Here is a 13,403-nt window from a genome sequence, read left to right on the forward strand (position 1 = left end):
GTGGAACAAATGTCTGCAAAGAAGAAAAAGAAGAAGGAGAAGAAGAAGAAGAAGGAGGAGAAAACGCAGCAGGTTATGTCTGCTGTACATCTGCATTCACACAGACACGTTCAGAGACAGAGAATTTATTTAGGAAAAAATGAGAAGGGTGTTCACAGCTGCTTTCGTTTTGTGCCGTTGCACAAAAGGCCAGAATCTGAATCTGAAACATCTGGATGCTTTTTAAATTATTTTTATTACATGAACGTTGGAATTTCTTATTTATTTGAACTTACAATAATTTTGGAAGATTGTGCTGAGATGTACATGTTCTTATTTATCAGTTATTTTAATTTTATGTATGTATGTATACACACACACACATATACACACACATACACACATATAATTAAGTGATAAATATAAAGCGGGGAACCATCCAAGCTGTGTACAGTAAGGATGGGACACTGTTGACCTCCACTGAGGAGGTAATAGGGCGGTGGAAGGAGCACTTTGAGGAACTCCTGAATCCGACTAATACGCCCTCTATGTTAGAGGCAGAGCTGGAGGATAATGGGGGATTGTCGTCGATTTCCCAGGCGGAAGTCACTGATGTAGTCAAACAACTCCACAGTGGCAAAGCCCCGGGGATTGATGAGATCCGTCCAGAAATGCTCAAGGCTCTGGGTGTGGAGGGGCTGTCCTGGTTGACACGCCTCTTCAACATTGCGTGGAAGTCTGGGACGGTGCCAAAGGAGTGGCAGACTGGGGTGGTGGTTCCTCTTTTTAAAAAGGGGGACCAGAGGGTGTGTGCCAATTATAGGGGTATCACACTTCTCAGCCTCCCTGGTAAAGTCTACTCCAAGGTGCTGGAAAGGAGGGTTCGGCCGATAGTCGAACCTCGGGTTGAGGAGGAACAATGCGGATTCCGTCCTGGTCGTGGAACAACGGACCAGCTCTTCACTCGCAAGGATCCTGGAGGGAGCCTGGGAGTATGCCCAACCGGTCTACATGTGTTTTGTGGATTTGGAGAAGGCGTATGACCGGGTCCCCGGGAGATACTGTGGGAGGTGCTGCGGGAGTATGGGGTGAGGGGGTCTCTTCTCAGGGCCATCCAATCTCTGTACAACCAAAGCGAGAGCTGTGTCCGGGTTCTCGTAGTAAGTCGGACTCGCTTCAGGTGAGGGTTGGCCTCCGCCAGGGCTGCGCTTTGTCACCAATCCTGTTTGTAATATTTATGGACAGGATATCGAGGCGTAGTCGGGGTGGGGAGGGGTTGCAGTTTGGTGGGCTGGGGATCTCATCGCTGCTCTTTGCAGATGATGTGGTCCTGATGGCATCATCGGCCTGCGACCTTCAGCACTCACTGGATCGGTTCGCAACCGAGTGTGAAGCGGTTGGGATGAGGATCAGCACCTCTAAATCGGAGGCCATGGTTCTCAGCAGGAAACCGATGGAATGCCTTCTCCAGGTAGGGAATGAGTCCTTACCCCAAGTGAAGGAGTTCAAGTACCTTGGGGTTTTGTTCGCGAGTGAGGGGACAATGGAGCGGGAGATTGGTCGGAGAATCGGGCGCAGCGGGTGCGGTATTGCATTCAATCTATCGCACCGTTGTGGACGAAAAGAGAGCTGAGCCAGAAGGCAAAGCTCTCGATCTACCGGGTCAGTTTTCGTTCCTACCCTCACCTATGGTCATGAAGGCTGGGTCATGACCGAAAGAACGAGATCCAGGGTACAAGCGGCGAAATGGGTTTCCTCAGGAGGGTGGCTGGCGTCTCCCTTAGAGATAGGGTGAGAAGCTCAGTCATCCGTGAGGAGCTCGGAGTAGAGCCGCTGCTCCTTGCGTCCGAAAGGAGCCAGTTGAGGTGGTTCGGGCATCTGGTAAGGATGCCCCTGGGCGCCCCCTAGGGAGGTGTTCCAGGCACGTCCAGCTGGGAGGAGGCCTCGGGAAGACCCAGGACTAGGTGGAGGGATTATATCTCCAACCTGGCCTGGGAACGCCTCGGGATCCCCCAGTCGGAGCTGGTTAATGTTGCTCGGGAAAGGGAAGTTTGGGGTCCCCTGCTGGAGCTGCTCCCCCCGCGACCCGACACCGGATAAGCGGACGAAGATGGATGGATGGATGGATGGATAAATATAATGCACATTGTAAACATTAATATAACAGAGCGATACTCATCTGTTATTCCCCCCCCCAGCTAAATATAGGTGCAAACTGCTTTTGCCAAACCCACCAGACTCCATGTAAATAATCACTACTTTAAGCATCCTAAACCCACCAGACTCCATGTAAATAATCACTACTTTAAGCATCCTAAACCCACCAGACTCCATGTAAATAATCACTACTTTAAGCATCCTAAACCCCCCAGACTCCATGTAAATAATCACTACTTTAAGCATCCTAAACCCACCAGACTCCATGTAAATAATCACTACTTTAAGCATCCTAAACCCACCAGACTCCATGTAAATAATCACTACTTTAAGCATTTTAAACCCACCAGACTCCACGTAAATAATCACTACTTTAAGCATCCTAAACCCACCAGACTCCATGTAAATAAACAGTAATTTTAGCATCGTAAAACATACTTCATTCAAAGTCGACAGAAACTAAATAAAACTATGAAAAGCCGATTTTGGCTCGTCTTTCCACTTTTCCGACCATCACAACTCTAATAAACACAGTTTACCGATTTACGTATGTGAAAATTGTTGCTCTATACACGCTTAAAGTACTGTTTATTGAAATGGAGTCTGGTGAATTTGATTTTGGGGCTGTTTGGGATCCTTTCCATAATGTTGTCAGACACTTAGAATAATAATTTGAGCCTGTCAGCGGCAAAAACAGGAAATTGACGATGCACATTTGCCCCATAGGGTTACATTGCAGCCTGGTTCGCGGCTGCTGGTCACAGCTCTCTCTCAATGTTCAAGATTGTTGTTCCCATCAGTCACTTACACTCAAAACCCCCGTGGGAAAATGGGGTCCAGGTTGAAATAACAAAAAACAATGTTACCCTTTAAGTGTAAGGTTCCTTTTTTTAAAACGCAGGTTTAATTCCTGAGTTCTTTAAAAGGGTCTCCCGGTAGAGTTCCTGCGGTGGAAACAACCTTTATAAAATGTGTGTGTGTCTGTCTGGGTGTGTGTGTGTGTGTCTGTCTGGGTGTGTGTGTATGTGTATGTCTGTGCGTGTCTCTGTATATGTGTGTGTGTGTCTGTGTGTTGTGTATGTCTGTGTGTGTGTGTCTCTGTATGTGTGTGTGCGTACGTGTGTGCGTCTGTGTGTGTTTGCGCGTGCGTGTGCGTGTGTGTGTGTGTGTGTGTAGGTACCTGCAGGGCAAGATGCAAACCACGTTGTTGGCCTTGTAGCCAAGTCTCTGTGTGTTGTGTATGTCTGTGTGTATGTGTGTGTGTGTGTGTGTTTGTGTGTCTGTCTGTGTGTGTCTCTGTATGTGTGTGTCTGTGTGTCTCTGTATGTGTGCGTGTGTCTGTGTGTTGTTTATGTCTGTGTGTGTGTGTGTGTGTGTGTGTGTGTGTGTCAGGGCAAGATGCGGACCACGTTGTTGGCCTTGTAGCCAAGTCACACACATACAGAGACATACGTTGTGTATGTCTCTGTATGTGTGTGTGTGTGTGTGTGTCTGTCTGTCTGTCTCTGTATGTGTGTGTGCGTGCGTACGTGTGTGCGTACATGTGTGCGTACATGTGTGCGTCTGTATGTGTGTGTGTTTCACGTGCATGTGTGTAAATGTAAATGTACATGTATTTAAATAGCACTTTTCTAGTCTTAATGACTACTCAAAGCGCTTTTACATAGTACAGGAACCATTCACACACATTCACACACTGTGGCCGAGGCTGCTGTACAAGGTGCCACCTGCTCATCATGGCACAGCATCGGGGGCAACTCTGGGTTCAGGGTCTTGCCCAAGGACACCTCGACATGGGACTGCAGGGCCAGGGATCAAACCACCATCCACTCTACCACCGAGCCACAGCCACCCGTGTGCGTTTGCGTGCGTGTGTGTGTACCTGCAGGGCAGGATGCGGACCACGTCGTTGGCCTTGTAGCCCTCGATGCAGACGGCACAGTTGTCGAAGTCGGACTCCGTCTCCTGGTCGCCCTTCCTGATGGTGCGAACTTGCAGCTTACTGATGGCTTTCTTCGCCGCGTCGCCAAGTCGACGCTGAGAGAGAGAGACCGAGAGAGAGACAGAGCGAGAGAGACAGAGAGAGAGACAGAGCGAGAGAGACAGAGAGAGAGACAGAGAGAGACAGAGAGAGACAGAGAGAGAGAGAGAGAGACACAAACAGTGACAGAGAACGAGAGACAGAGAGAGAGTGAGACAGAGAGAGAGAGAGACAGAGAGAGAGAGACAGAGCGAGAGAGAGGGAGACAGAGCGAGAGAGACAGAGAGAGAGAGAGAGGGAGACAGAGCGAGAGAGACAGAGAGAGAGAGAGAGAGAGAGAGAGACAGACAGACAGACAGAGACAGAGAGAAAGAGACACACAGTGACAGAGAACGAGAGACAGAGAGAGAGAGAGAGACAGAGCGAGAGAGAGACAGAGAGAGAGAGAGAGAGAGAGAGAGAGAGAGAGAGAGAGAGAGAGAGAGAGAAAGAGACAGAGAGAGAAAGAGACAGAGAGAGAGAGAGAGAGAGAGAGAGAGAGACAGAGAGAGAGAGACAGAGCGAGAGACAGACAGAGACAGAGACAGAGAGAGAGAGAGAAAGGAGATGAATGTGTTGACCTGATACCAAACCAGCTTCCTGTGAGTGTGTTTTCCCGTCAGCTTTCTTCTGCTTCTCGTGACTAAAACTAAGGTTACAAAATCTTTTCATTCCTTCTCCCACGGACACGAAAACTCTGACGTTAATCACTCCCCCTCTCTGGTCAGTGGAAGCAAAGGGGAGTCACTGCGATTGGTGCAAACAGTTTGGATAAACACACTTTAGTCCGTGACCCAATTTGGAGAGAGACCATGTCTTAAAAAGGCATTTTCTTTTTAAAAAAAAAAAAAAAAAAAAAAAAGGGCTATCGCTCCTTTTTCATCCCTCCTTCACTTTTATATTTCCCTGTTTTTTTTTGCACAAATCACCCAAAATGATTGGGCAACAGCCGTGGTATCATGGCGGTCTTCTAGGATAAATATATACAGTATACACACACACACACACACACACACACTCTCTCTCTCACACACACACTTTCTCTCTCTCTCTCTCTCTCTCAAACACACACTCTCTCACACACACTCTCTCACACACACTCTCTCTCTCACACACACACTCTCAAACACACACACACTTTCTCTCTCTCTCTCTCTCAAACACACACACTCTCTCACACACACACACACACACACACACACACTCACACACATTCTCTCTCACATACTGTGACACACATTCTCTCACACACACACACTCGCTCTAACACACACACTCACTCTCACACATACACCCTCTCACTCTCTCACACACACACACACACACACACACACACACACACACTGTGACACACACATTCTCTCTCACACACACACTGTGACACACACATTACACACACACAGTTCGTACACCTTTTCAAAGGTCAATTTCAAGCCATTCCAAGGTCCATTTTAAAAGCTTTTTCCAGCACCTTACACCACCATAAAATACATACCAATACATATTCAAAATTATTATTTAGTGTTTTTGTCACATTAAAAGACATAATGCTATAAAAACAGCCAACATTGTGTTTCGTAATAGCAGGAGGATCAGATATTTAAGCAAAACACGACTTTTATTTTTCAAAATGTGGACTCTGCTTGCTGTCTAACCTGCCTGAGTCAATGGGAAAACAACATCACCCCAAACTAAAAATCACTCGGCAGGTTCCCTTCCACTAACCCTGAATGATCACCTTCTCTTCATGGTTCCTAACGTAACGTACAGCAAGACAGCTATGGAGAGGAGCACTGAGTGGGAGGATGTGAGCCAAATCACATGCAGATGGCTCATTCGGTGTCACAATCCAGGAAAACTGTTGGTGCACCCCTCTTATATTTTGCTCAAAGTGTATGCTACCCTTAACGTCAGTCTTTTCACCCTTTTTTCCTAGGGCTGTGCTCGATTGAAGAAATTCTCAGTCGACTAACACTCATTCAACTGCATCGACTAATCGATTAGTTGATTTAATCGACAGATCTGTAAATCTGAGTTTCTCCGCTAAGAGTCGTGCTATTAGCACCAATAAAAATTCTTGTGTTTACCAGAGATGTGCTTGGAAATAAGTCATTCAGCGTGAAAAAAAAAGCATCAAACATGACTAATGGACTAAAGAGATCTAAGTTGACTAAGACCAAAACGACCGATTAGTGGACTAATCCACTAAGAGGGAGCAGTCCTACTTTTTTCCCCAAATCTAGGGTATGCCGTCCAACTCAATTTCGCTAATGGCCAGACTGGAAAATGAGAATCCCATTAAGGGCCAGATATGTACAGTTTATTGACATGCTTTTATTGAAGAGAAAAAGTTATATATTTTGACTGTATTATTGCATGTCTCATATAGCTTTCTCACTTAGAGTTTGGGGCCTCATAAAGCCCCCAAAAAGTTGCTTAGCCATCATAGAAAAAAAAGAAAAAAGAAAAATCGCCAATATTGTCTAAAAAGGTTTTTGTCACATTTTTAATGTTTTAGTTGCAGATTCCGACATATTTGCCACTTCCTCTAACGTTTTTTGACAGTTTATGACGCATTTTCAAGGTGTTTTTGGACCTTTTTTGGGGGAAATGTCACTTATTTCCCCCCCAAGTTTTTGACGTTTTATCCGTTTTTTTACATGTTTTTGTCTCTTTTTTTCTATCCATGCAGACATGTCCCAGGACCTCCCTAAATAGTTGGAGATCTAAAAACCCCCAATGTTGAACCCAAAGTTCCACCCTTGTCTATGTAGATACATACATGATACGACAGGACATAAACATATACACATATACACATATACGTCCTGTTGTATCTTTTTGATTCATGCTATAATTCATAACTCACCTGTCTACTTTCTACATGCAGCCTCTGCTCCCTGCCTATCATCACCTGTTGGAGCTCTTCCTGCTGAGTTACAGACACAATAAATGATGATTTCCAAAAAAGAAAAAAAAAGAAAAATCAATAACGAGAGAGAAGCAGCAGCACGGCGTTCCACTGAATGTGCTCGTTTGAAATAACATTTAAAAACTTTAAAAAACAGTTCAACAGCTACGTTTACAAAGCGATACAGACAGACATCCCAACGACATGATCTCACCAGGAAACTATGAAAGGCATCTCTCTGGCGAACGGGTTTGTTTTCATTTACTGGAACTGAATTTCACAGGCGGTCTGGTTTTTTTCAAGAAACTGTTTGTTTTGCGTTTACGTGCACTTAAAGAAGCACGTTCATGTGTGTTTTCTATCCACCAATGTTAACGCAAAATGTGAGGAGTTGGTTCATCGAGATAACCGGTAGCAGAGAAGTTCTGAGGTCATTTTTTTCCCCGTTTCTTCTCGAAATGCAACGCTACCTTAGCCACGGCCGAGCGTCGATTCGACGCACAATCATAAAACGGCCTTAAGGCCAACTTCCTCTTTTTGCAGCACCTCTCAGCAACGAGGCAATTCAAAGTGCTTTACGTGAAACATTAAGGAGCAGTTACAAACGGTCATGATTAAAATACACCAGGCTGAAATCGAATAATATACAAATACAAGAATACAAGTTACAGTGAGTAAGAAATGAAGAATTATTCAATTTAATAGGTTGTAGGGTGGGGTTTGGGAGAAGAGAGAGAGACAGAGAGAGAGAGAGACAGAGAGAGACAGAGAGAGAGACAGAGAGACAGAGAGAGAGACAGAGAGAGAGAGAGAAGAGACAGAGAGAGAGAGAGAGAGAGAGAGAGAGAGAGAGAGAGAGACAGAGAGAGAGACAGAGAGAGAGAGAGAGAGAGAGAGAGAGAGAGAGAGAGAGAGAGAGAGAGAGAGAGAGAGAGAGAGAGAGAGAGAGAGAGAGAGAGAGAAAGAGAGAGAGAGAGAGAGAGAGAGAGAGAGAGAGAGAGAGAGAGAGAGAGAGAGACAGAGAGAGAGACAGAGAGAGAGAGAGAGAGAGAGAGAGAGAGAGAGAGAGAGACAGAGAGAGAGAGACAGAGAGAGAGACAGAGAGACAGAGAGAGAGAAAAGAGAGAGAGAGAGAGAGAGAGAGAGAGAGAGAGAGAGAGAGAGAGAGAGACAGGTGTCATATTAACCTCTACTCTTTTAGAAGAATAACGTGTTTTTGTAACAAGTTTTATAAGTTTAACTACTATCCACTTTAATTAGGGCTGTTTTTATCTTGATCTTAATCTATTCAATTCAGGTCTTACATTATAAGGCTATTATTACCAGATTTATTTTATTTTTCATATTTATTTTAACTAATTTATTTATATTTACTCTTTAGCTTCCAGTGCAAAATGAGTTAGCCTTTTTCTTATTGGTCATTACTTATCTGGCAACACAATAATTCATAATTTGTTTCGGTCTCTCAAATAAACTAAACCCTTTGTCTAACCCTGTAACTCATCTGTAAACAGCTAAACGGAAGATACCATTTAGAAAATGTATTACTACTTTAATCAAGGACAGCCCTACCTCTCATTTATTACTCATTTATTACTCATTACTGTAGGTTTATCTCTTTTTAAAACTGTATTTGCATTTGTATTTGCTAACAATGAAGCCATTTACTGTCTCCATGTGGAATATTCAGGGCCTTAACTCTTCATTGTTTGGATGTAAAAGTGAAACCCCTGAATTCAAAGACAACACCAAAGACACAGACATCATCATCCTCCAAGAGACCTGGTGTAGACCCGGCTCTGTCACTCACTGCCCCCCAAACTACAGAGAAATCCTGCTGTCATCAGTCAAACTCCCTACTGTTAAAAGAGGGAGGGACTCAGGAGGGATTATTATCTGGTACAAAGATGAAATATCTAAGTACATCACCCTTATAAAATATGAACGCTCACACATTTGGCTTAAAATAAAACAAGGCATCACTAACCGTCCAACAGACATATATCTGTGTGCTGTATACATTCCCCCTAGTGACTCCCCATACTATGATGAAGACATCTTCCCCCTTCTCCATGAGCAGATCTGCAGCTTCCAGGCCCAGGGAAGTGTGCTAATCTGTGGAGACCTGAACGCACGTACTGGCTCCCTCCCTGACTACAGCACAGAGCTAGGTAACAGTCATATATTCGGACACAACTATCCACAAAACAGAACCAACCTTCCTCGTTCCAACTGTGACACCCAGACCAATAAGAACGGCAGAGAGCTACTGCAGCTCTGCCGAAGCCTGGGTCTGTACATCGTCAACGGCAGGTTACGAGGAGACTCTTTAGGTAGAAATACGTTTTGCTCACCTCTTGGCAACAGCACCGTTGACTACATGGTAACAGATTTAGACCCTTTCTCTCTCAGTGCATTCACAGTTAAACCATTGACTCCTCTGTCTGACCACAGCCAAATTTCTGTGTTTCTCAGAAGGTCAGTGACCAACAACAGCACCCCCCCACAGCCCAGTAAGCTGTTTAACATCAGGAGATCATACAGATGGGCCGAAAACAGCACAGAAGAGTTCCAGAGAGCAATCAGCTCACCCGAAATTCAAACACTATTAGATACCTTTCTGGACACCACATATGTACACAGTCAAGAAGGCATAAATAATGCAGTTAGACATGTCAATCAAATCATCATGCAAACTGCTAAAAAATCACAATTGAAATTATCCAAAAATAAGCCTAAGAATCCCAAAGATGATAATTGGTTTGACAAAGAGTGTAAAGAAATTAGACAAAATGTTAGGAGATTATCTAACCAAAAACACAGAGATCCAGGAAATGTAGACTTACGCCTTCTTTACTGTGCCACACTTAAAAACTACAAACGTACACTCAGAATCAAAAAAGCTCAACACACACACAAACAACTGGCACTAATCGAGGAGTCCATAAACACAAATCAATTCTGGGAAAAATGGAAGAATCTTAAAAAATCCAAACCTCTAGAATTGGCGATACAGAATGGAGACATATGGGTTTGCCATTTTGAAACGCTCTATGAGATATTACCAAGGAACCCAGACCCAAATCAAAACCAAATTATAACCAAACTGAATGAACTAGAATTGGCTGTTAAAGAAAACCAGAATCCTCTCGACTCCCCCATTACTGAACAGGAACTAAGAGACAAACTCCGGGCACTAAAACCCCAAAAAGCCAGCGGGCTCGATGGCATCATGAACGAGATGCTGAAATACACCAGCCCACAATTCCAATTGGCCATTCTGAAACTCTTTAATTTGATCCTGAGTGGAGGTTACTTCCCTGACATCTGGAATCACGGTCTCATCACACCAATCTACAAATCTGGAGATACATCTGACCCAAATAATTACCGAGGCATCTGTGTGAACAGTAATCTGGGGAAGCTCTTTTGTAGCATCATCAACTCCAGACTCATAACCTTCCTTACCAAACACAATGTCTTGAGTAAAAGTCAAATTGGTTTGTACCAAAACACAGAACTTCAGATCATATTTACACCCTACACACCCTGATAGATAAACATGTTCACCAAAACAACAACAAAATCTATGCATGTTTCATAGATTTCAAAAAGGCATTCGACTCAATTTGGCACAGTGGACTATTTTACAAAGTTATTGAATCTGGTGTAGGGGTAAAAACATATGACATCATTAAATCTATGTACACTAACAATAAGTGCAGTATTAAAATTGGCAACAAAAGAACAACATCCTTCTATCAGAAGCGTGGAGTGAGACAGGGCTGCTGTCTGAGTCCCACGCTATTCAACATCTATATAAACCAGCTGGCCACCATCCTAGAGACATCAGCAGCACCTGGTCTCACTCTACACCACTCGGAGATCAAGTTCCTGCTCTACGCAGATGACCTGGTTCTGTTGTCCCCTACAGAACAGGGCCTACAGCAGAACCTGGACCTGCTGGAGCAGTACTGCCAGACCTGGGCCCTGGCAGTAAACACTCATAAGACAAAGACAATGACTTTTCAAAAAAGATCCAGATCTCAAGGAAACACATGCGGCTTCACATTAGGAACACATAGATTAGACCACTGTACACATTACAATTATTTAGGACTGAAAATAAGTTCCACTGGAAGTTTTACCCCAGCGATAATGGAGCTGAGAGAGAAAGCACGCAGGGCATTTTATGCAATAAAAAGTCAAATCTACATTAAAATCCCAATTAGAATCTGGCTCAAACTATTTGAATCTGTAATAGAACCAATTCTCCTCTACGGTAGTGAGGTGTGGGGTCCTATTTCCTACCAGAATTCTGCCCATTGGGACAAAAACCCAGTTGAAACCCTGCATCTAGAGTTCTGTAAAAGCATCCTACAGATGCACAGAAAAACCACCAACAACGCCTGCAGAGCTGAATTAGGCCAATTCCCTTTATTCATCAAAATTCAAAAACGTGCAATCAAATATTGGCTCCATCTAAAAAACAGTGACCCCCACTCCTACCAGCAGAAAGCCCTGCAACACCAAGAGCTGAGCAAAGAGAAGAGTCCCCTCACTCAGCTGGTCCTGATGCTCAGGTCAGTTCCTGACCCGGTTCTGCCTCAGGACCAGTCTGGGAACCAACCAATCAGAGTTAACCAAGTTATAACACAACAGAAACTAAACTACATCACCAACTGGAACACACAAACAGAAGCACAAAGCAAAATGCAGTGCTACCTGTCCCTAAAGAGAGAGTACAGTGTGGCAGACTACCTGACCACAGTGACTGATACCAAACTAAGAACTACGTTGACCAAGTACAGACTCAGTGAGCACAGCCTGGCCATCGAGACAGGCCGATACAAACAACAATGGCTGCCCAAAGAGGAGCGCTTCTGCCAGCTGTGCAAGAGAGACAAAGTCGAGACAGAGCTGCACTTCCTGACAGAATGCACAGAGCTGCAGCCAATCAGAACTCAATATTTCCCCAAATTCAAACACAAACACCCGACATTTGACCAAATAACCAACATCAATAAAATGCCGATCCTGCTGGGAGAACAGCCAGAGAGCTGCAGTCTTGCAGCAGAATATGTCTTTACCTGCTACACTCTGAGGAACAGTGAGTGACCCCCCCACACACACACACACACACACACACAGATATACACACATATACACACACACACAAAGACACACAGACACACACACACACACACCTGTAATATTCTTGTGTTCATGTTGTTGCTGATATCATCAGTGTTGTTCATATTGTTACATTGTGTTGACATGATTGTAGCTTTTATACGAATGTTGACTTAATGTTTACTGTCTGCATCCTGCTGGACTACTGGATGTTAATGTGGAACATGTTTCACTGTTTATGTGCTTTAGCAATACTGTATGTCAATATGGTCATGCTAATAAAGCTCTTTGAATTGAATTGAATTGAGAGACAGAGAGAGAGAGAGAGAGAGAGACAGAGAGAGAGAGAGAGAGAGAGAGAGAGAGAGAGAGAGAGAGAGAGAGAGAGAGAGAGAGAGAGAGAGAGAGAGAGAGAGAGAGAGAGAGAGAGAGAGAGAGAGAGAGAGACAGAGAGAGAGAGAGAGAGAGAGAGAGAGAGAGAGAGAGAGAGAGAGAGAGAGAGAGACAGAGAGAGAGAGAGACAGAGACAGAGAGAGGGGTTTTATTTTTATATTTGTATAATTTCTGTCAGTGTAAAATATTCTAAATAAATAACATAATGTTCTGCTTAAGATTGTGGGTAGTCAGTGTTGCGCCTGAACGCGTTCACTGAACGATAGTTCATGAACTATCGTATATATTTTGGGGCGAATGTGAACTGAGCGTGCCGTATTACCGCCTGATGAACTTTACCGTTAACTCCTTCATCCTGGTGTCTGTGAACGCCACGCTCTCTCGGTTTAACTTTCGTCCAATAGGGCGCCAGATTTCTATAGAGCCTTCCAGGCTGAAAACCACGACTAAAACACACCGTAAACAGGCCATCATATGTAGCGGGAAAAACACCCAAACTGGCAACACCAGTGGCGCACTGCCGCATGGGTCATCACAACGAAAAGCAGCGTGGTACGATCATTTAAACCAGTTTTATGACGAGGTCAGTGAGGATGGAAAAATCTGACATTTCTGTGCAAACTTCAAAAAAGAAAATCCACACTTCAGTCCCATCCACAGCAAACCTGGAACGGCACGTTGAACTGATTGGATATGAAGATGAAATCTGACGCATAGTTTCAGTGTTAAAACTGATAAAATAATTGCCGTCTGTGGTTCTATATTTGGGCTGTGGCAATAATTTAGAGAAATAATAGCTTGCTGCAACAG

The 13,403-nt window shown here is 44.2% G+C and overlaps 1 protein-coding gene across 1 annotated transcript in view; it reads right to left on the reverse strand.

The window, feature by feature from the left end:
- The window catches only part of rnf150b (ring finger protein 150b), a 37,033-nt gene that overhangs the window by 7,345 nt on the left and 16,285 nt on the right, over positions 1–13,403 (reverse strand). Inside the window, exons 3-4 of the mRNA XM_028564905.1 lie at positions 4,019–4,173; positions 1–13 (exon numbers count right to left, since the gene is read on the reverse strand). The exon at positions 1–13 is cut by the window's left edge and continues 84 nt beyond it. Of these exons, the coding sequence (XP_028420706.1) occupies positions 1–13; positions 4,019–4,173 (168 nt within the window). The remainder of the gene's footprint in view (positions 14–4,018; positions 4,174–13,403) is intronic.

This window comes from Perca flavescens, chromosome 19, assembly GCF_004354835.1.
Source record: "Perca flavescens isolate YP-PL-M2 chromosome 19, PFLA_1.0, whole genome shotgun sequence".
NCBI classification, from domain to species: Eukaryota; Metazoa; Chordata; class Actinopteri; order Perciformes; family Percidae; genus Perca; species Perca flavescens.